This window comes from Dipodomys merriami, unplaced genomic scaffold (genome assembly GCF_024711535.1).
Source record: "Dipodomys merriami isolate MVZ:Mamm:240054 unplaced genomic scaffold, mDipMer1.0.p SCAF_21, whole genome shotgun sequence".
In the NCBI taxonomy this organism is placed as follows: Eukaryota; Metazoa; Chordata; class Mammalia; order Rodentia; family Heteromyidae; genus Dipodomys; species Dipodomys merriami.
In genome coordinates, this window is record NW_027203493.1 from 5,989,957 (window position 1) to 6,014,968 (window position 25,012).

Sequence of the window (25,012 nt, forward strand, 5' to 3'; positions counted from 1 at the left end):
GCTTTACAACGTTGGTGTGAGGGGGGAGGGGGGAGGATTGGGTTGGGGGGGTGGGGGGGAGGTAGGGAAGGGATGTGAAGGGTAAACAAAGGAGAAGGCTGCAATGCTTGATAAGAAATGTACCCATTATCCTGCCCATGTAATTGTAAACCCTCTGTACAGTATGTTCACAAAAAAAAAATAAAATAAAATTTTAAAAAAAGGAGTCAAAGAGAAAGTCAACAATCAAAGTCAACAGTCAAAGAGAAACAGGAATTGTGTGAGCAGGCTGAGAACAGACAAAGAGAAACACAGGAATTGCATGAGCAGGCTGAGAACAGTCAAAGAGAACTACAGGAATTGCGTGAACGTGAGGAAGCTAAGCAAAGAGTAATACAGGAATTGAGAGAGTAGGATGAGAATATACAAAGATCAATAGAGGCATTCATGGACTCCATAAGCAGAGAGCAGCAAGAAGTCAGGAAGACCACAAAGGGAATGCTGAATGGAACCCAACAGAGGGAATGGGAGTCCAAGGAAACCATAACCAATCAACTGTGTTTTGATAATAAGCACTAAACACCAAATTCAGAAAATAAAAAAGTTCATACAAGATCTAAAACAAAGCTCCAACAAAGAATTTGAAGCCATCAAAGCCGACCAATTAGAAGGAAAAGAATTAAAAAACAAAATACAAAGTCTGGACAGTAGGTTAGACAATGCAGAAGATCAAATCTCGGGGATTGGAGACAGCCTAGATATTATAGAGAAAGAGCATGCAACTATCCAAGACAAATCCAAGAAATATGACAGATCTATTCAACATCTGGAAGACACCATCAGAAGGCCTAATCTGAGGATAATGGGGGTAGAGGAGCACCTAGAAACAGAAGTTAATGGTCTAGGAAATTTGTTTAACAGGATCTTAGCAGAGAACTTCCCAAACGTGCAAAAAGATAGGCCTATTCAGATATAAGAAGATTTTAGAACCCCAAATAGACCAGACCAGAACAAGACATTGCACTGTCACTTTATAATCCGCACACAATCAATTCAGACTAAGGAAAAGATCCTTAAAGCTGTCAAGGAGAAAAGATCAATCACCTATGAAAGGAAACCAATTAGAATCATCTCAGATTTCTCAGCAGAGACAATTAAAGCAAGAAGAGTCTGGAATGATGTATGTCATGCCCTAAAAACAAACAACTATCTACCAAGAATACTGTACACAGCTAAACTCTCCTTCATAACCGAAGGTAAAATAAAAACCTTCCAAAGCAAAGAAAACCTGAAACAATATATCTCCATCAAATCAGCCCTACAAAAGATACTAAAGATGTCCTACACATAGAAAACCAACTAGACCACAATAAAGGCCACGAAACCACACCCAAACTGAGAATCCAAGAACCATAGGAAGAACCCAGTTGCTGCAGCCCCCAAGAAGGTAAATAACATGGCAGGAACTCCCAAATCCTCTCAGTCCTAACTCTCAACATTAACGGACTTAACTCTCCAATTAAGTGACATAGACTATCTAGTTGGATTAAAAAGCAAGATCCTTCTATCTGCTGCCTTCAGAGTCACACATTGTCCATAAAAACAAACATATTCTGAAAGTGAAAGGCTGGAATAAAATCTAACAAGTGAATGGCCCCCATAAGCAGGCAGCAGTCGCAATCCTAATATCACATAAAATAGACTTCAAATTAAAATTAGTGAGAAGAGATAAAGAAGGTCACTACATACTAATTAGGGGATATCACCTCCAGGAGTATACTACAATTCTAAATATCTATTCGCCAAACAACAGAGCACCCAAATTTATCCAAGAAACACTACTTTCCCTAAAATTTCACATAGATCCCAAGACATTATTTGTCAGAGACTTTAACACACCACTATCTCCACTAGATAGATCAATTTGGCAAAAACTAAACAGGGAAACTAGAGATCTAAACAACTGCATAGATCAATTAGATTTAACAGACATCTACTAAATATTTCACCCAGCAGCATCAGAATGCACATTTTTCTCAGCAGCACACAGAACATTTTCCAAAATACAATGGACAAGGGTCTCATATCTAAAATATACCTGGAACTCAAAAAATTAAATCCCCCAACAACAAATCCTCAAAGAAACAACTGCCCAATAAATAAGTGGATTAAAGGCTTAGAGAGAAACTTCTCTGAGGACAAAGTAAGAATGGCCAATAGATACTTGAAGAAATGCTCAACCTCTCTAGCCATAAAAGAAATGCAAATTAAAACAATATTGAGATTCCACCTCACCCCAGTTAGAATGGCTATAATCAAGAACTCTAATAACAACAGCTGCTGGAGGAGATGTGGACAAAATGGAACCTTACTGCATTGTTGGTGGGAGTGTAAACTTCTCCAACCATTTTGGAAAGCAGTATGAAGGTTCCTCAAAAGACTCCACTTAGAGCTCTCCTATGACCCAGCCATCCTACTTTTGGGTATTTACCAAATGATCACAAACAAGACCATACTAAAGCACAACTATGTTTATTGCAGCATTATTTACCATAGCTAAGATATGGAACCAACCCAGTTGCCCCTCAGTAGATGAATGGATCAAGAAAATGTGGTATATATACACAATGGAGTTCTCTGCCTCCATCAGAAAGAATGACATTGCCCCATTTGTTAGGAAATGGAAAGATTTGGAAAAAATTATATTAAGTGAAGTAAGCCAGGCCAAAGAAATATAGGTCCCATGGTTTCCCCTATTCCCAAAAACTAGTATATGTCTGAGACAAACAGAAACTGTCAGACAAGCTGATATTAGGCGAAATGGACCCCAAGATAAGGATTCAAATGTTTTTTTTCTTTCTTGCGATTGTTTCCAACATATTTATAAGATGATTTCTTTGTTGCTTTGTATGTACCTCCCCCGGGGTGTAAGGCCTGCTTTCACTGTATTTGATGTTGATATAATTTGTGGAGAGGAAGGGAAAAAACAAACTGTTTAAATAAGGTTACACGTGTATGCATTACAACAAGATGTACAAGATGTTATGGCAAAAAATGAACTTTAGAACTTTGGCAGGGTGGGAGTTGTGGGTGTCGGGGTGGGGGGTTGATAGGGTGGTGTGGGATGGGGGGGCGGAGGGGGAAGAGATGGGGAAACAAAGGGGAGGCAACATTCCTTGATAAGAAATATACTCACTATCTTGCCCGTGTAATTGTAACTCCTCTGTATGGTATTTTCACAATAAATAAAATAATATAAAATAAAATAAAATATCTAAGAATTAACCAAAGATGTGCAGGATCACTATCATGAAAACTTTACAAAAATCTTTAAAAAATACATTGAAGCAGATTTAAGGAAATGGAAAACATTCCATGATTCCAGATTGGAAGAATTAACATTGTGAAAATGGCAATTCTGCCCACAGCAATTCACAGACTCAATGCAGCGCCCATCAAAATCTCAAAAACATTCTTCAGTGGTATGGAGAAAGTAGTCTAAAAAATTCATATGTAATAATTGGAGATACTGAACAGCAAAAACAATTCTTAGCAGGAAGAACAATATTGGTAGACTATAAATACCAAACTTTAGCCTCTATTTCAAAGCCATAGTAATAAAAAACAGCTTGGTACATGCACAATAATAGGCCTGAGGACCAATAGAATAGAAGACCCAGAAATGAAACCAAAGACCTATAGCCACCTAATATTTGATAAAGGTGCCAAAACATGGGTTGGAAGAAAGAGCCTTTTCCACAAATGGTGCTGGGAAATTTGGCTTTCCATTGGCTGAAAACTGAAACGAGAACCTTATGCATCATCCTGCCACAGAATCAATTCAAAATACATGGAAATCTTCAATGTAAGGCCAAATATAATGAAAATATTACAGGAAGAGATAGTGGAAACTCTAGGGCTCTTAGGAACAAGTCAAAACTTCTTAAGTAAAGATTCAGAAGCACAACCATTCAAAGAAAGACTGGATGAATGAGATTGCATGAAATTGAACAGTATTTGTGTGGCAAGACATAGCTAGCAAGATAAATAGAAAGCTTACAGAATGGAAGAAGATCATTACTAACTATGCATCAGACAAGGACCTCATATCTAAAATTTACTTAGAGCTCAAAAAAGTGAATCCCCAAAATAAACTCTCAAAGAAATAACAATTCAATTAATAAATGGGCTAAAGACTTAAAGAGAGACTTCTCAGAAGAAGAATCACTAAGAGACAATGAATAAATGTTCAACATGTCTGGCCATAAAAGAAATGCAAATCAAAATAACACTGAGTGAGATTCCATCTCACCCCAGTAGAATGGCCATAACAAGAATACTAACAATAACTGATGCTGGTAGGGATGTGGTCAAAAAGGAGCTCTACTACACTGTTGATGAGAATGTAAACTTGTTCAACAACTCTGGAAGCAGTATGAAAATTTCTCAAAATACTAAACATAGAGCTTCTGTATGACCCAACAATTCCACTCTTGGACATTCATCCAATAGAACACAAATAATGCCATACTAAAGCACAACCATGCTCATTGTAGCATTGTTTATCACAGCCAAGATATGGAATCAACCCAGATATCCCTCAGTGGATGAATGAATCATGAAAATATTATGTATATACATATAATGGAATTCTGTTCTTCCATCAGGAAAAATGATATTGTACCATCCATAGGGAAATGCAAAAATTTGGAAAAAAATTATTAAGTGAAGAAAGGAAGATCCAAAGAAACATAAGTCACATGGCTTCCCTCATTTGTGGTAGCTAGAATGTGCCTATAAATCTACAAGTAAACACACTGAATTGTTCAAAATAAACTGAGACATGAAAAATTATTCAGGTCTCTAAGCATTCACACAGTGAGACCAAATGAGGATGTTCTTAGGAAGGAACACAAAGGTGCTGAATATATGTGTGTCTGATCGTATAAAATAATATTTATCAAAATGAACTCCATGAAATGGAAACGAGGGTTTTTTTCTTTGTCTCTTTTTTTGCTTTGTTTTCCTTTTGTCTTGTTTGTTCACTTATCTGCCTTTGAGAGGACAAGAGGTAGCATAGAAATGGAGGGACAAAGGGTGAACAAATGAAGGAAAGATACTAGACACTATGTTGAAAATGACCTATACTATTTGTAAGTGGGGATAAGAGAGAAATACTGAGAGAGAGTGAGGGAAGGGGTGACATTGTTCAAAAAGAAATATACTCTTGGCAAAGAAAATTGCTAACAGGATAAATAGCCACAGAATGGGAAAAAGATTTATTTAACCATAATTCTCTGTGCATCATCTTTAATATTATTGCATATGAATATCAGCACTTTTGAAATTCTGACTTTTGAGTATTCATGTCAAACACATCTTCAAATTGATTTCCTGTAGGAACAATTTTTTTATTATCATACATTAATTGTACAAGACGGGTGTCATTGTGACATTTCTACACATACACAATCTCATTTCCTCAGTACTCTCCCTGACCCCTTCCTCTTTCTTGAAACAAATTCAACATATTTCATTATTCTATTTTTATATTTGCAAACATATTTATCCTCATTCACCATCCTTCCTAGCCCAAACCCCTCCTGAATGCATTCACCCACCCCACCCAACACAGACTGTTTTCATTTCCTGTCATTCATTTTTAATGTGTATCAAAACCAATCAAAGGGATTTATTATGATATTCACTGTTACATTTTGCTCAGAATAATCCTCTCTATTGCTTTCTCTCTCCTCCCACCTTTATTGATAAACCTCATTTATATTCTGTCTTCACACATAATTTCAGTGTATCCCAAAATTACTCATCCTCTTACTTGACCCTTCTCCCTTTTCCTTCCTCCATCCAAATATCCTATCATCTAAATAAGACATGTGATAACACTCCCCGCTGGCTTTTTGCCAGCCATGACTTTTGTCTGGACTGGCCTGGAGTAATGATTCCCCTATCTTTGTATCCTGAATAACTAGGATTAAACACATATACTGTAACACCCAGGATTTTCTCAATTTGTTTTATTGAGTTTTTAAGTTCTAACATTTCTGTGGTGTCCTTAGATCCCAATACTCTTTTTTTTTAATTTTATTTTATTTTATTTGAGAACATACTGTACAGAGGGGCTACAATTACATGGGCAGGATAATGCATACATTTCTTACCAAGCATTGCAGCCTCCTCCTTTGTTTACCCTTCACCTCCCTTCCCAGCCTCCCCCCTCCCCCCACAATAGATCCCAATACTCTTGACGTTGCTCAGACATCTTGTTGACACATCTTGAATTAAATGTCTTCTTTTATTCAACTATTGGTTTAAATCTTCATTGAAGTCACTTATTTTGTCTGTGAGTGTGTGCAGGCACTAGGGCTTGATTGTAGGGACAATATGGCTGGTACTCTATCACTTGAGCTACACTTCTAGGTTTGGGGTAGTTAATTGGAGGTGTGTTTATGGATTTTTCTGCCTGGACATCCTTTAAACTGTTGTCAGATTTCAGCCTCCTGAATAACTAGGATTATTCACATGAGCAATTAGCACCTGGCAAAAACCACTTATTTGTACAAGAAGAATTTTAAGATTTTATCTGGTATTTGAACCATTTTAGGTTTAGTTATAGAGGCATTATGAGCTTTTGAAGGTGTTGTATGTCCTTTCTTTTCTTCATTCCCTGTATTTCTATGTTATATTTGGTACAACTTGGGATGAATAACTCTTCTGATGCTTTTCAGCTGGAGATGAAAAAACATTGGTATTCTCTTTAGGATTTTCTAAGCTCATTATTCTCCATTAACCTTTTCTCTCACTGTTTCCCATACATAATTTCTTACCAACAACTCTCTGCAAGACTTCTCTTGCCAAGATGACCTACATGAAAGGCATTAGAGTTTTTCTAGTCATTTCCATTTCAAGAAATTCTGGTAGTTCTGAATATGAAATACACTTTTCTCTTCCAAAATAACAATGATGACTTTTCACATCCTTTGTGCTTATATGTAACATATGTTGACTTCAAACAAAAAAAGGATTTTATTCTAAGACTTTTTTTCATTCCATGTCTTGCCTTTACTAAAAGTGAAACTTTGAAAAGCTTTGGCTAATTACCTTTTTGTCTGTACATTTTTCATAGTATGTGAGAACAATGTAAATGTAAGACATGATGATATATTAAAACAAATCTACTTTTAATATATCAATATATCTTACATTATAGATATAAGATAGATATTCTATTTTAATGTATTAAAACTGCATAATATCATCATTTAATAATGTTTCTGAGATCAAATGGTGGACATAATCAATCATGTTCATAGAAAACTGAAAGAAAAGAATTTTCTACATTCCCGAAAGAATTTTAAAAATAATTACATACAATATCTGCATCCTAAAAGTTATGAGTTTGTTGCAAAAGGAATAATGAAACAGGTTTCCTTAGTTAGATTTACTGTCGGGCGCAAGTGTGGACATTGGAGAGAATGGAAAAATGACAAAAACATTCCAAGTTACATCTAGAATGTTCATCAATATTTGAGAAAGAAATTCAGGCATTACAGCAAAATATGAAAATTCCAGTGACTATCTGTCATAGCACTATTACGGAGAGTTGATATGGTGGTATACACTACTGCTCTAGCTCTTGAGGAAAGAAATATCTGAAATGACAAACATGTTTAGATATTTAGCTCTTCAGGCTATCAAATGCTGAAGTCTAAACTGATAACTTTCCTGTATACAAAGCCTTGAGCCGAAAATACTCAAAGAAACAAGTGCCTGGACATTTCAAAGAAACACTGAATGCTTTCTCTCCTAGAATATAGCCTTGGATTAAAAGTCTAGCCATGTAGAATAAAATCCCCTGCTTGGATATGATAATGAGATGGGCTGCTTTTGCTCTCTTATGGATGTTTGAGCCCCAAACAACTTTGAGTTCTAAAACTTTGAGTCTAAAATAGGCTCACAACAATATAACAAAAGACTGTAGGAAGGCAGCTAGGTCTGCCCATTTGAAATGTAACATTCATATTTCAAAAGGCTGCTTAATGAAAAGATACAACTTTAACCTATTTCATATTGAAAACTGCAAAACAGTGAGTTTGTTAATAGGCAGTGGACATATGCCAAGTATTTCTCTAGGGTGTAATTGGTTGGGGTCATAAGCAATACTGAGATGACGAAGATGTCCTAGCTAGAGATATCTTGCAACTCCAGTTACTGATCCTGGCTCATGCAGCAGAATAGGGAAAAGTACACACCCAGAGGTGTCTAGTTCACTGTGGTGGTTAGCTTTCCCTTGGTCTCTAAGGCTGATGCAACACTTAATTACTCAAAAAGTCTGCTGCCAAAACCATTTTCACACAAAAGGGAACTTTGTTTGGAAACTCCCCAGTGATAAATTTAAGCTGCCAGCAGTTTTTGGCAAGGAAATTCAGAACTGAATTTGATTACTGAACAGCAGAAAAATGGCTTCTACTGGAAAGATGACAATTTCTGAAGCCATTCTCAACATACTTGTATGCGACTGCTGACTCCAATCGTCTGTCCAGTCACAAAACCTCTTTCCTTGTCCCCATCCATGAATTCATGATATGAACTCTCTCCAGGCCATTTTGTTGATATAATGCTTCCACATTCTCACTCATGTCTGTGGGTCCATGGGAATTTTCTATTGTGTGTATATGGTTCTTCAGAGTATATCTTGCTGTATTTCTGTAGAGCAAGTTTTCAAGCTCTGTAACAAAGAAGAGTGAAGAGTATGCTCTTGTCTCATTCTTGGCTTTCAATGAAATTCTTTCATTCACTCATTATTGTTAGTTGGCTATGTATTTGTTGTATATGCCCCTTATTTTGTTGAAGTAAATGCCTTTTATTCCCAGTTTGTTCATGACATTTATCACAAAGAGATATTGACTCTTCTTAAGGATTAAGGAGTTTATACTTGTGACCTTGAATTTCTAAACAGGTGTTCTACCACAAGACAAATCTCCAGACATTTTTACACTGTTTCTCTTCCTACCTGAGTTCATGCCACCTATATTTATGGTTGCTTGGAAGTTAGCCTAAGGATAACAGGTGTACATCATGGCAATCTAGCTATTGACATGAACTTCTTTAACCAGGCTGGCCTTGAACTGCTGTCAGCCCTATCAAATGACAGAATATGGTTTTTCCTCATGGATGAATAAAATTCCACTCCCAAGGGTGTTTCCATGCATGACTCTGGTCAATAATGGAGCAAATAACATGAACATGCATGTGCTCTTATTTTGCAAGCTTTGGGATAAATGCCCAAGAATGGTAACATTAGATTATGGGTAGTACATTCCTACCCACAGCATAATAGGGTTCTTTTTCCCTGAATCTTGCTAGTATGTATTGTTCATATTCTTCATGATGGCCATTCTTACTGGAATGAGATGAAAACCCAATGTTATTCTGAAATACAATAACCATTGTTGTCTATGTTACATGCTTTTGCTTTTACTGTTCATCCTGAAAAATGAATTTCTCAAGAATATTGTAGCATTGGAAACCTGAGAACACAGGATGATTTTAAGATCATTCTTGTCTTCTAGCAACAACTTATTTGAGCAGAGGATGGTGTCAAAATGTTAAACACAGATTAATATCCTATCTTCAAGACAATTGCCAATTGTCATGTTATTTATACTTACTATATTTTTTCCTTCTAATCTCTCCTTATTCCTAAACTTTTCCATTTGCTTGAACTTTTTATGAAACCCTCTTATTATATATTTTTGTTGTTCGGGGTGGGGTGGTCATGGGTCTTGAACTCTGGGGCTGGGCGCTGTCTCTCAGCTCTTCAGTTCAAGGTTAGCACTCTACCTCTTGAGCCACAGCGCCACTTCCAGTTTTCTGAGTGATTTATTGGAGATAAGAGTCTCACAGACTTTCCTGCCCAGGCTGACTTTGAACCACGATCCTTAGGTCCTGAGTAGCTAGGATTACAGGCATGAGCCACAAGTGCCCGGCTTCATTGTACATTTTAAAGCTAATAAATCATAAGAAATTTGAAATATTTATCAATAAATGTTTTAAACTAATGAAACATATTCATATATACATGTGACTATATTAATATACATTATACATGTGTGTGTATATATATATATATGTGTGCATATTATAGGGACAGCCAGCAACTAATATTTGAAGTAAAGTCAGGATGATGATCAAAACTGCTTCTAGGCTGCTGCAGCCCCCTGTGGTAATGAGATCAACTCCTGACTACAGATGGAATAAAGTCTGGAGAGGATACAGAATAGACCATTCACACAATATTGAGCTAAAACCTAACACTGTTCAGATTTTCAGAGAAAAAAAAGAAAGAGAAAATAACTACTAACTTAAAGGCCAAAGGAGAAGCTATTACAAATAACTGACACATTACAACTAAAACTGCAATTTTTATTTGAAAGGTAATCAATCACATTTGCAGGAAAATAAGCTAAGCCAATGTCGTGATAAATATTCAGACAAAGATCTGTTCTTAGAACAATGTAATATTCCTAAATAGTGACAAGAATAACTACATAGTATCCCTATCCCTACTGAGATTACAATTTAGTAATGATTTCTATCTCAACTTTCATTTTCTCTAATTCACTTGAACACAAGGGGGCACACAAATCATGTAGGAAGTGAAGTCACAAATCCTGGAGCCTAATCAAGACCAATTTTAACCTCACCAAGGAGGGTTTATAAATTTACCATTGTCTTCAGAAGTTGTTAATAGAGTGTGTGATATTTTAACCAAGATGTGTTCTTTCCTATGAGTTTTATTTGGAGACCATATAACCAATCTCCCTTTAAGGTCATGACCTGAATCTCAAATGAGTTCTTGAATTTACTACAGCATCAGATTGCAGGTCCACAGTTCATTCATTCCTTCACAATCCTAAAGGACCATTTCACATCTTTCCTGGAATTTCTAGAACATTGTACTGCAGTTTAGACTTTTAATTGCTTGTTCTAGTGGAAGATAGAGGCCAATGTTGATTTTAGGTGAAGGGGTAGGAATGTCAGAGCCACAAATGAGTTGTGTTACTGTATCAACAACCTAAATTAAAGATTGGAATCAAAAGAGAAAAAAAGAAGGAAGACAAGGAGTGAGGAAAGGAGGGAGGCTGGGAAAGAAGGGAAATGAGAAGGGGATTCAATAAGAGACCTGAAATCATTGGTTAAACAATTTTTGGATACCTCTTCAGCAGTTGATTCTAATCAGAGAGGATATACAGCTCTTGACTAATCAGAAAGGTTATCTCTTTCATGGCTCATGGAGTCTTAAGGTTTCATTGTTTCTTTGAGAACAACATAAATTCTCTCTAATTTTACTCAAATTTAATAATTAGGTGAATTTCTGTCACTCACTTATCAGGCTAGACACATGACAATGAAATGCTTTCACCAAGTTTTTATACTCTCTGATAAGTCTATACCATATCATAGGGATAGACGAATAGAGAGAGGAATGTAGGGTGAATGTATACCTTGAATGTACATCTGTCAAAATGGAATCTGGAAACTGGAAAGTAGGTGGGAATGGAATAAATGTGCTGAAGAGAAGTATGGAAAGGGTGATGATTGAATAGCTTTGTATACATATTTAAAGATAAGTTTAAGAATTAATTTAACAAAGTTATTCCATGTTAATGAATCTTGGATTGCAAAGATTTTAGGTTACAAGTTATATGATCAGGGAATGCCTTTGTGGTTTCCAAATCTGAATGGACCAAAACAAAGTGCTATTAATTATAGTTGTCATTCTTAGATTTGACTTAGTGGATAAATTTACAGCACAGAAGTCATGTTCAAAAATGACAATTATTAATTCAATCAATTACATTACATTAAGTATATACATACCTATTACTCTTACACTATGCCAATAATTCATATTAAATGTTTATTCTATCTGTAAGCAGTATTTTTGTACAAATATGTCATTTGGATTTATGAACTAGAGTTTGTACTTACATTTTAAATCTGTGCTAAAACACTTTGAGAATATTAAATTAAATAAATCAGCCAGATATCAGTGGCTCATGTCTGTAATTCTCACTAATCAGAAGACTGAGATCTAAGGATCGTCTCTGAGATGTAAGATTCTACTCTGGCAACACTTGCCCATGTCTGAATTATTTATTTATTTGATTAATTTAAAAATATTCATGTATTTGAAAAATACATAATATCATGTTTTCTTTTCATTTTCTTGTACAAATTAAAGGAATAATTCTTGGTGAACATGGCATTGAAATCACAAGCTAGGCACTGCAATAATGTGACAGAATTTGGTTGTGGGATGATGAAGTCTCTGAGTGTACATTTTAAGTATAGCTAAAATTGTCCTAAAAACGTAAACCACAGAGTAAACTTTCTCACATGAACTTGAAAATGCAAAGTTGAGATGCACTAGTTCTCAGTTTTTGATTCCTGGGTGTTCCCAGAAAATCTAATTTCTCTCATATTCATACAACACTAAGTTGCTACCAAAACATTCATTAAAATCCATCAACTGAAGTCATGCTTTCCTACACCATAACTTTCTCATGGCATTTTTTACTTCTGAATTTCTCACAGTATAGATCAGAGGGCTGAGCAAGGGTGTTCCAATAATGTAAAACACAGCTACAATCTTGGCTCCTGGAAATGTAGTGACAGGGTGAGTATAGGTGAATATGCATGGAACAAAGAATCAGACAATAATGACAATGTGGGAGGTACAAGGAGAGAGGGCCTGTCTTCTTCCTTCTGCACTTGGATTACTCAGAGAATGTAAAATGAAAATGTAGGAGATAAGAAAATTTACAAAACTTACTAGGCATATAGCTTCACTACTAAACACAATAAGCAGATTAATGGTGTAAGTGTCCATGCAGGCAAGTTTCAACAAAGGTTTCATGTCACAGAAAAAGTGATCAATAATATTGGGGCCACAAAAGCCAAGAATAACTTTGCTGAGGTCACATTCACTAGCATACCGCACACACATGGGCTCATGATGGTTGTATACTACAGGGATTTACAAATGGCCACGTAGTACATTTCCCCATTTGTTAGGAAATGGAAAGGTTTGGAAAAAATTATATTAAGTGAAGTAAGCCAGGCCCAAAGAAACATAGGTCCCATGGTTTCCCTTCTTTGCAATATCTAGTATAGGTATGAGTCAAGCGGAAAAGGTCAGATAATGTGATGTTAGGAAAATGAACCCTTAAATATGTATTTTAATGTTTTCGTTTCTTTCATGCATGTGTTTCTAACGCATTTATAAGATTATTTCTTTGTTGCTTTGTATGTCCCTCCCCCACAGTGTAACCCCCGCTTTCACTATATTTGATGTCAGTATAACATGTGGAGGAGATGGGGACAAACAAGTCGTTTAAGGATTCAGGTGGACCTGTTGCAACAATGAGAAGTACAAAATGTCATGTCAAAACCAACTTTACAATGTCGGTGTGGGGGGGGAGGGGGGTATAATTGGGTGGGGGGAGGGGGGAGGCTGGGAAGGGAGGTGAAGGGTAAACAAAGGAGGAGGCTGCAATGCTTGGTAAGAAATATATGCATTATCCTGCCCATGTAATTGTAGCCCCTCTGTACAGTATGTTCTCAAATAAAATAAAATTAAATTTAAAAAAAAATGGCCACGTAGTGATCGAAGTACATGAGGATGAGCACAAAGATCTCCATGTACCCAAAGAGATGCCCTGAAAAGATCTGAGTCATGCACTCGTTGTAGAAAATGGTCTTCTCAGAAATGGAATCCACAATCAACTTGGGTGCTGTGGTTGTGGAGAAGCAAGCATCAGCCAAGAGGAAAAAGTACATGGGACTCGCCAGTGTCCGGCTGGTTTTAATGCTCACCATGGTGAGAGAGTTTGCCAGCAGAGTTATAAGGTAAAGAATCAAGAAGATGCCAAATACTGCTTTCTCCTTTCCGGCATCCTGAGTTAACCCAAACAGAATGAATTCAGTCACACTCTTGTTATTGATGACCTGATCAGCAGCTATAGGGAGGACATAGGTGACAAATGTGTAATTTACAAAAGAGAAGAAATGATACTTGAAGGAGGATTCTGGGCTAATCTAATGAATAGCTGGGCTCTCTTCACTGTTATGCAAAATTTAACTGCCTTATAGTTGAACTAGAATCTGTAAGAATTTTTGTAAATCTACACACACCCAGGTTTCTGCAAGTCATCTGTCAACACACAGCTTTGACAAAACTATAGCATTTGAGGAATACAATAATTACATGACCTTCAGCGATGCTGATTCCTACTTGATTGGGAAATGAAGAATTTTTCTTGTGCAGACAATTTGTCTGCTAGAAAACATAAACTTCATGTGGTTAATATAGAATGCAAATACTTGCTGTACATAACTCAAATTTTTCAGAAGAAGTTGAAGTTTTTAGATATACCATATGCACATAATAATGTATATTCATATAGTAATCTCTCATATAGTTGTCTCTGCTCTGAAATCTGAAAGACATTCCCATATGCTTAAACAATAATATTATCAGAGAATCCTTGCTGATGGAAACCTCAGTGGAGTTCACAAATATTTTTGTTTCTATTTTCTCCAAGGCCGTTAGTATCTTGATGATACATGTGTATCTTGTGTCTGGCAGTTTACTAATGGTCATAGGATAGCAAGTGCTTGATAATAATTTCATGTTGGCATACTTCAGTAAACCACTCTTAGTTTAAGTACAAAATTAAATTACTTCTACTAGAATATTGAGTTCCCCTGTGAATTGGACATAATATAAATTTTCTAATATGTCAGTAACAGTGGTTGTTTTACTGGACAGGCCATTTGTAACATATTTCGTGAATTCCCAGGATTGTCAGTCAACACTATTTACATTTGGAAAAATATGATATTATGTCCCTAATAGTAGACATGTAGTTTATGTGATTCAAATCACCACTTCATATTTTAATTTATAATTCTGAGTTCAACCTGTTACAATGATTATTTTTATATTGTCACAACTTCCATAATTTTATTACCAATGTAATGCTGTGAAAGCATGGAATTTATTGTGAGAAGTATATTTAATCATTTGTTCATGAAGATATGTACATTGTTTTCAATTTTTACTCTCGTGGATAATGCTATATATAAAATTTTACTAGCTACCCTGATGCAAGAAATAATTATCATTACTGAAAAGTATATAAAGTACATAAAATATATTCACTATTTAACCAAATAAGAAGTAAAATGCTGTATTATTCATACAGATAAATAATATGAGGACTCTGGCTAGCCATGTTCCAAGAACATGTCAGAAAAGCTTGGAAAAGGCATTTATCCATAATTCTATTCTTGATCCTTATAGAAAGATAACAGACTTCAAGTTAGGCATTTTCTCTTCACTTTCCCATCTCTCCTTCTTTTTGTCTCCTTTCTGTCACATGGAAAGGACAGTGGGGACTTGAGACTTATGGTGATTTATAAATACACCAAAATGATTATTTTGGTTTTTAAATGAAACTATGGAGATGCTCATCATGGCTTTCAAAATTTGCTTCCCTGTGCTACATCTTGGCGTCCCACTGTTCTCATGGCTCTGTTCATCCAGACTCAAACCAGGCCTGATTCTTTCTGCTCCTCATAAATACACATCAACAGATGCATAAATTCTCTGGTTTTCTATATCTCATGGAATCTGTTGCCCTTTCCTCTGCTGCAACTTCCACTTTCCATCTTTATCAGCGTGTGTGAGAGATATATGTTCCTAACAATATCCTTGGATCCTTTTAATGTCATAGTGTGTCTCCATTTTATTTTGTACCTTATAAGGCTAGGAGATAGAGTTGAGCAGAGATCAGAGAATATCTAGATCCAGATCCAGCCTTATGTTCCATGAAAATCTCTCTCTAAAACTCCATCTTCACTGCAAACTCTGTCACTCCACCCATCCTGGTGAGCCAGCACAGTCTTAGAAATCCACATACAGGTGGCAAAGAAAAACAGTCATGTTCTGGTCGTGTAGTGACAACTAATGAACAGTATTTTCAGGACTAGTCAATGAGACAAGCATCTTATACTGAAAAATAAGAAGTGAGGAACAAACAGAGAGTTTAAAGAAAGGATTGATGAGGACAGAGACAAATGCAATACAAAGTATTATTATTTTGAACAAAAAAAAAATAGTAGCCGGGTGCTAGTGGCTTATGCCTAGCTCTCAGGAGGCTAAGATTTGAGGATGGCAGTCTGAAGCCAGTTGAGGAAGGAAAGTCTGTGAGACTCTTATCTCCAATTAACCACCAAAAAACTGGAAGTGGAGATGTGGCTCAAAGTGGAGATGTGGCTCAAAGTGGTAGAGTGTTAGCCTTGAGCAAAAAAGCTTAGGGACAGCACCTAATCCTTGAGTTCAAGCCCCACAACTGACAAAAAATCATGGAAGATGGATTAGAGGATGAGACAAGGAAAACTGCTTTATACAAGAGTGAGCAAATAACCTTGATAAAAATAAAAGAGCATTTTCTTCTGGTATAAAGAGGCTTTTTTCACTACCTTACATATGTAACAGTAACATCACCTTGACAATAAAATAAAATTAAAAAGAACCATAAAAAAAGAATTTTGTTCCTCTCTTCTCCATTCTTTTTTTTAAAAGCTCAACCCCATAAAGCAGCTGTAGTGAATAGGGTGATAATAACCAAGAACAGTATCATCAATATGCAGACAGTAAGTACCATCAGCATCAATGCAAACTGACTGCCCAGGATCATTGTGTGTTGCTCATTTCCTAATCCCAAATAAAAGTGCTATAGTTATTGAATACTACTTTCACTGTGCCTGTATGTAGATCAGAATCAGGCTTGACATATCAATGAAGACAGAGATTAATCCATAAATATTGGCATCTTTCCATCATTGGGAGGAATACAGAATCATATGGCAGTGAGTGTCCCAAGACCCACTCATACATGGGAAGGAAGAGAAAGGTAATAGCTTACTTGTGCTTGAAACTTACCTTTGGTCTTCTAAGTGAAGAGGTGAAATCCATTAAAGAATTCATGGTTTCCTTGCTGGCTTTGGAAGTCCTTTGAAGATGATTTTTGGAGGGGGGTACTAGGGCTTGAACCTAGGGTGTCAATCATTCAGTTTTTTGCTCAAGGCTGGCCCTCTGCCACTTGAGCTATGCCTCCAGTTTCTGAAGATGAATTTTTAAGTAACCCTGCAACATGTAAATATTATCATAGTCTCTCTACTCTTGCTTTCTTTCACAGAACTTCTGGGAGAGATGAGATACTTACAGACTGACAGTCCCTCCTAGAAAAACTGAGTTAGACTCTACCTAAGTGTCTTAAATACTGGTATAAGACTTCTACTTCTGTTTCTAGAATCTTCTGACAAGATGAAAATACCCTCTTCAGTAGGGAGAAACACCTCTGAATTTGTCTCTACTGCTCTCACAAATATTCTCTGATAGAACATATAAACTAAACACTCATTTTTTCTTCTGTCATATATGAATAGATCTTGCATAGAACTTCACAAATGCTCAGAAGAAGAAAAAGTCCAACAGTTCACTTCCTATTTCAACCTAAAGGATATGCTAAGTGAGCTAGTTACCACTGTGATCCCAAGACCACAGTAAACCACAGAAGAACTAATCCCAGGGAAGGCTGTGAACAGAGAGATTCTGTCCCTGAGAGCCCATTCCCCACCTGTCCTAGAGCACAGCTGGCATTTATGCTACAGGGTGTTCATCCAGTCATGCTTCTTCCAAGTTACTTTGAGTTGTAGACTGTTAACTTACCCACAGCTTTAAGCCAAATCATTTGATTTGGTGTAGCCAAGCTCTAAGGCTAGGTAAAGAGCCAAATCAAAATGGAAGAATTGATTTCTACTTTTCTTATTTGTCTTTCTGTAACTTTAGTCACCTCTCCTTTCCTAGTTTCTACTTGCTGGAAAATTGATCATTAAATACATTAATAAGTCAAAATTGTTCATATTTATGAAAGGTCATTAGTCAAATATTAGTGGTACAAAATAATGTGGAGGAGTATGACATTATGACATTTTCACATGAGTATGATGTGCTTTTTTTCTCTACTACACTTTTTTTGCCCCTTCCCCTTTCTACTGATTGTTTCCTTCTTTTTTTATTAATGTGCTTGTGCTTGGCCTTGGGCTTTACCCCAAGGCCTAGGTTCAGCCCCTGAGCTTTATAGTTCAAGGCTAGTACTCTACCATATGACCCAAAGCTCCACTTTCATTTTTTTTTTTGGTGATAAGAGTGTCATAGACTTTTCTGTCCAGGCTAACTTCAAACTATGATCCTCATATCTCCACCTCCTGAGCTATGATTACAAACATGAGCCAGCAGCACCTAGCTAGCATCCCTTCTGTTTTAATGTGTTCTTTTTGTTATCTAGATTCCCCATGCGAGAGAAAATATCAGTTGTCTTTCTGAGTCTGGCTTATTTGATGTAACATAGCTATCTTTAATTCCATCCATTATCCTGAAAATGACATAATTTCATTTTTATTTATGTATAATACTTCATTTCATATGTGCATCTGTAATATTTTCTTCATTCATTCATCAGTTAATGAGCCTAGGTTTATTCTTAGAATACCTTTTAGTATCACTAATTGCAGCTCAAATTACTAATGAAAATTTGTGTTATATCTGGTAAATCAGTAGAGAAAAGAAAGATAAGCAAAAATAACAAAAGAAAGAAACGTTTGAATATCTTTTATTTTTTAATTGACAGCGATCATTCATGAACAATTAAATGTAGCATTGTAGCAGTACAATAGTGAGACTATGCCTTTGTGACTACTTTCACAGCAGAAGGTATTTATCCATTTTACTTACATCTTCAACAAACTGGCTCATCTTGATTTCTTTGTCTTCTGATGTACAGTATTTGCTTTTACTGTAAATCACTCACTTTCAGAACTATTATATTTCTTTCATACAGTTGCTGTGTGTTTGTGTGTGTGTGTGTGTGTGCACTCATATGCACTAATACTAAGACTTGAACTAAGAGCCTAGGCACAGTCCCTTAAGACTGGTGCTCTACTATGTAAGCCACAGCTCCATCAATGGCTTTTTGCTGGTAAATTGGATAGTGTTTCACTTTCCTGCCTAGGCTGACTCAAACCACCATCCTCAGATCTCAGCCTCCTGAGTAACTAAGGTTATAGGTAGTACCTCGCTCTCTTGTTGAATCTTTTGATTTGTGGATGCGTTGCTGCAATCTTTCTACATTGACCTTCACATATCATTCTTCCTGAGCACACATTGATTTCTGTGTGCAAATTTCTGCATTATGTAAGGTCGTGGTTATGTTAAGAGGTTTCATCCTATCAACCTCTTCTTAACGTATCTTATTTAGAAGTAAGATTATATTCACAAGTGTGGGGCTTAGGTTCATCAACATATTTTGAGGAAAGACAATTCTCTCTCATGGAAAATGGAGGCAATATTCTATTTTATTGGATTCAAAAGAGCTTCAGAATAAAAGTTTCTTCACCAAGAGTAGTCTTTATTTATGTGTGGGATGAGAAAATGAACAGAGAAAGGGAATATTCATAGAAAACAATGTCTGGATTTGTTATTTTTCTTTTTTAGTATAGATGGAGAAAACTTTATAGAAACAGATAATTACATTTTGTATTGTGTCAAAATATATAAAAGTATAAAAATGTATCATCATGATAGGCTGGCTAGTATCAGCAGTATCAGCTAGTATCAGCTAGTAACAGCAAACATTTTGCCAAATAAATCTCTAGTGAGTTTGTGTTAGTGATAGCTCTGAAGTTTGTTATGAGAATGTATATGGATTCTTTCAGGGAAAGTTAAGTTCACTAAGTCCCTACTTTATTGATTACATCAATAAACCAAAGGGAAAATTATTTCCTAATATTTCCTACAACTCAGATAGATAGATAGTAGATAGATAGATAAGAAGATAGATGCATAGATAGATACATGGCTCTATATATTGATTTACACCAATACAGAATAATATAGAGATAGAAAGATAGATAGATAGACAGATAGATAGATAGATAGATAGATAGATAGATAGATAGATACATACATACATACATACATACATACATACATACATACATACATACATACATACATACATACATACATATATACATAGACAGATAGATTTATATGATTATAGAATGATAGGTAGATCAATTATCCATATAAATTATATAGCAGACAGAGAATGATGAGTACTGTTAAAACTAAAGTTTGTGTGGAAGATGCTCAATGAAAGCAAAGGTAGAAAGTTTATTTTAAAAATATAGACAAAGGAAAGTACAAATAAGTGAGCCATCATTATATTATAAATATATAATATTCTATAGACTCTAATCTTAATCCCTGTGGTCTTCCCCAAAAAGATAAGGGAAATTTATATTTCTTTTTTCGTGTCTACACTGAGGAACAAAACTAAGAAAATGCTTTGTTTTATTTTGAAGGTAGCACGTAATATTAATTGATAAATTTATTATTTAGCATTTTTGCCCACATTATATAATTCATGAGTATTTTATTAGTGCGTTTATAATAAAACAATCGGATTTTTTTTCAGGTCATGGAGCCTGAACTCTGGGCCTGGGTGCTGTCCCTCAGCTCTTCAGCTCAAGGCTAGCACTCTACCACTTGAGCCACAGTGCCACTTCCAACTCTTTCTGTTTATGTGGTGCTAAGGAATTGAACCTGGGGCCTCATGCATGCAAGGCAAGCACTCTACCACTGAGCCACCTTCCAAGCCCCACGATTGGATTTGTTTATCTAAATACATTTATGGAGCCATATGGCTATCTGGAACAAACAAACCTTAAATAAGACATCTAAATTTGCATTTTATAATGCTATGACAAAGAAATTGAAAGCCCTTAGTGTAAACAAGTTTATTCTTTTTAATGACTAGGATCCTATATAAATTAAGATGTCCAGTTTTATTTATTTGTTTTAGTCATTCAGTGTGTTTACTTGAAGATTTATAGGCACATGCTAGTTACCACAAATGAGGGAAACCATGAGCTGTAACCCCTCTGTATATCAACTACACAAAAACAATAAAAACAAATAAACAATTTTATTCTTGGAGCCACAGTGCTGTCTGGAACTAACAAACCTTAAATAAGGTAGCTAAGCTTAACGATCTATGGGCATTGATTATTATTTCAACAGAATCTTTTGTATTTACACAGTCCAAGGCAAGAAAATGAAAAATATCATCCAGGAAATGGAATTGTACACTCCTCTTAAAAATCTATGCTTCAATTTGTGGTGTCTCTGGCTATAATTTCTCTGTAAGGAGGGAATTCACCTTCAATCTGGTGTTGCTGAGATAGCATTATTTCAAGAGGTTCCTCTGATTGTATGCAGATAATACATATTCATTTCTGGCTCCCTTACTGGATCTGCTCTACATCTTTTCTCATAGCACACTGGTGCTGATGGTATGATTAACTGACAGGACAGCAGCATTTCATGCACAGGACTGGGATATCAGATTGTATTTCTTGAGGAATTCAAGAAGAGAATCTTGAGCTCTTCAGCTTCATTAAGAAGAAACACTGTACCCGATGATCTATCATCAAGTCGTGTACTACAAGATCACTCAAAGTTGAGGTTCTTTGAGTTATTGGTGTCTGCCTGTTCTCAATCCTCATGGTTTTCCATCAGTACAGAGAACCCTTTTGTATTTCCCCCCCACTTAAAAGTTTGACTACATTTCTGATCCTCATAGCAAACATAGATTTGCTTCCACTCACAAACATTTTGGAAAATCTGAGGTGAATGGCAAGTAGTCAGGTACATAGCCTCTATTTTCATTCTTTCTTGAGTTACCAGAGAAGAAATTTTCAATTGGGTTGTCTTTAATGTATGCTTATCTAGTTGCTCAAAGGGGAGGCCTGAGGTGAAAATGAATGCAACATTTCTACCCCTCAAGGAGAGATTTTTCTATAGAATTTTCCTCTAGAGTACATTCTTTATCATGGAAAACCCACAAAGTGTACATCGAAAGCATTTTGACATCTTGAAACACAGGTTTCTTTATTTTAAAATAATGACTATTTTTCGTCATTCACTACTACCAATTTCATCCACATTTTCCTCATGGCATTTTTCATGTCCTTATTCCTGAAAGTATAAATCACAGGATTGAGTAAGGGAGTTAGGATGGTATAAAGTATGGCCACCATTTTGTCAGAGGAGAAGGCAGACGGAGGCCTTGCATATATAAATATGCACGGGACAAAGAACAAAACCACCACAGCAATGTGCGATCCACAAGTAGACAGAGCCTTCCGCCGCCCTTCAGCACTGTGAGCTCTCAGAGAAAACAAGATGATACCGTAGGACACAAGCAGCAAGGAAAAGATAATAATGCAGATAGACCCACTGTTGGCCACCACCAATAGACCGAAGACGTGAGTGTCAGTGCACGCAAGCTTCAGCAAGGGGTACAAATCACACATGAAATGATCAATGATATTGGGACCGCAGAAGGGCAGCTGGAGAGTAAAGAGAATCTGTATGATGGAATGCAGGAAGCCACCAGTCCAGGCTACCCCCACCAGAATGCCACAGAGCCTCCAGTTCATGATGGAAGAGTAGTGCAAGGGCTTGCAAATGGCCACATAGCGGTCATAGGCCATGGCAGTGAGGACAATGACTTCCACAGCAGCAAGGAAGTGCTCAGCAAAGATCTGTATCATGCAGCCTTCAAAGGAGATGGTTTTCCTCTCATAGAGGGAGTCTGCAAGCATCTTCGGTGTGATGACAGAGGAGAAGCATGCATCCAGGAAGGACAGGAAAGTCAGGAAGAAGTACATGGGGGAGCCCAGCAGTGCAGGGCTGCAGACAATGGTCACCACAATGAGCATGTTGCCCCCGACTGTTGCAATGTAGACAAAGAAAAATACAACAAAGGCTATTTTCTGAACTTTAGGATTCTGTGAAAGACCCAAAAGGATGAACTCAGTCACCAGGCTCTGATTTTGCATATTCCTCAAGGAAAGAGCAAAGATAATACAGTGATCGTGTCAATCTGGAGTTATCTAAAAACTTGCTTCCATGGTTTATAAGGTTTTAGGCATCATAAGTTGGTGCATCCTCATGCAGACTCATCTTCAGTATTTATTTGGCATTGAAAATATAAAGAATAGAAATATATTGAGAGTGGTACTTAGGTATCATGGAGAATGAAATTAGACATTACTTATCAACACACCAGAGTAGCCACCTTCTCAGTACAGAGCCCGACAGCATGCACATGCAGTATTGGAGAAAATTATTTTTTTATTTCAAGGGTCTGTTTTGATCTGTCATTGTCAATGTGTTTCCTGAGCTCAGTTGTTGAAAAGTGTTCTGGTTATGATGAAACAAAGATTATTGTCTCTTAATTGACCTGCCAACAGCATAGAATGACAGAGGAATAGCACCCACCATCAATGACAGTCAGGGGCCTTGTTTAGCAGCAGTTGAAGAATTTAGGAATAGTTCAGAAGTCATGTGAAAATTCCATTCTTTAACTTCTATAAAACTTTGTCACACTGTGGGGGAAGAACACACAAGAGAAAAAAAATCATATAGTACATTTTAGATGCAATGAAAACAATAGCAAGAAAGAAAAAACAAGCTGTGTCCCTACCTTGGAGTTCATTTTACTTAACATTATATTATAAAGTCATATGTACATAACTTTTGACCTTTTCTGCTTGTCTTTGACTTATACTAGTTATTGAAAATAAGGGAAACCATGGGACCTATGTTTCTTTGGGCCTGGCTTACTTCACTTAATATAATTTTTTCCAAGTTTTTCCATTTCCTAACAAATGGGGCAATGCCATTCTTTCTGATGGAGGCATAGAACCTGTTTTCACTGTATTTAACATTGGTGCCCTGTATCCTGTATATACATTTTTCTAACTTGGGGAGGGGAAAGGAAATAACAAAATGCTGAAACAAGGATACAGGTTGACCCATTGTAACAATGAGATGTACAAGACACTATGTTGAAAACAAACTTTACAACTTGGGGTGGGGATTTGGGGAGGTTGGGAGGGAAGTAATAGTAGAGGAAAAACAAAGGAGTAGGTAACAATGTTCGATAAGAAATGGACTCATTACCTTACTCATGTAACTGTAACCCCTCTGTACACTAATTTTACAATAAAAAAAAGTTTGTCACAAAATGGGCTAAAATGAGCTCATTCTCTATAAAACAGAATATGACTTGGAAAAGAATCTAGCCTTACACTTAATGCATAAGTACTTACCAAGTTTGAGATTTCAGTTAATTCATTTGTATACACTTGCTTACCACACAGTGTGCTTAGTTATAGATTTATGGCACATTCTAGCTACCACAAATTGGGGAAACCAGGCCACCTGTTTCTCTAGAAATGCATGTTTCCACCATGACAAACGCTGGTAAGTGGTTGTGGTTGTCCTCATCTTGTCATTTATTTGCAAATGAAAAATTGTTTGATGGATTGCAATGCATAAATGGCATTTTTTGCATTCACAAATTAGAAGATTTAATATTGTTAAGATGGCGCTACTCTTCAAAGCTATCCAGAAAGGTAATGTCCCTATTGAAACTTCAACAAGCACATAAATGGCATTTTTAATGCTTAACACTTTTAAATGTCTTTAGTAATCCCTATATATAATGTTTCTGCCCTCAGACCAACCTGCATATACTCCTATTTCAGATTGCCTCATGATTAAAAAAAAATTAAGAAGTAGAGGTTGGGGCTGGGAAGGTGGCTCAGTGGTAGAGTGTTTGCCTTGCATGCATGATAACACCACATAAGGAGAAATAAGCTGGAAGTGGTGCTGTGGCTCAAGTGGTAGAGCACTAGCCTTGAGCTGAAGAGCTGAGGGACAGGGCTCAGGCCCAGTTCAGGCCCCACAACTGACCAAAAAAAAAGAAAAAAAAGAGGTAGAGGTTGAAAAAAAAAGCCTGTACTATTC

General features: G+C 36.4%; 1 protein-coding gene and 1 pseudogene across 1 annotated transcript; both read right to left on the reverse strand.

The window, feature by feature from the left end:
* Positions 1–12,538: 12,538 nt before the first annotated feature.
* LOC138834205 (olfactory receptor 4C11-like) lies at positions 12,539–21,699 on the reverse strand (annotated as a pseudogene).
* A 402-nt stretch (positions 21,700–22,101) lies between these two features.
* Positions 22,102–23,046, reverse strand: LOC138833894 (olfactory receptor 4C15-like). Its single transcript, XM_070032320.1, has one exon. It carries the CDS (start codon positions 23,035–23,037, stop codon positions 22,102–22,104), a length of 936 nt encoding a protein of 311 aa, XP_069888421.1. The 5' UTR covers positions 23,038–23,046.
* Between the last annotated feature and the right edge of the window lie 1,966 nt (positions 23,047–25,012).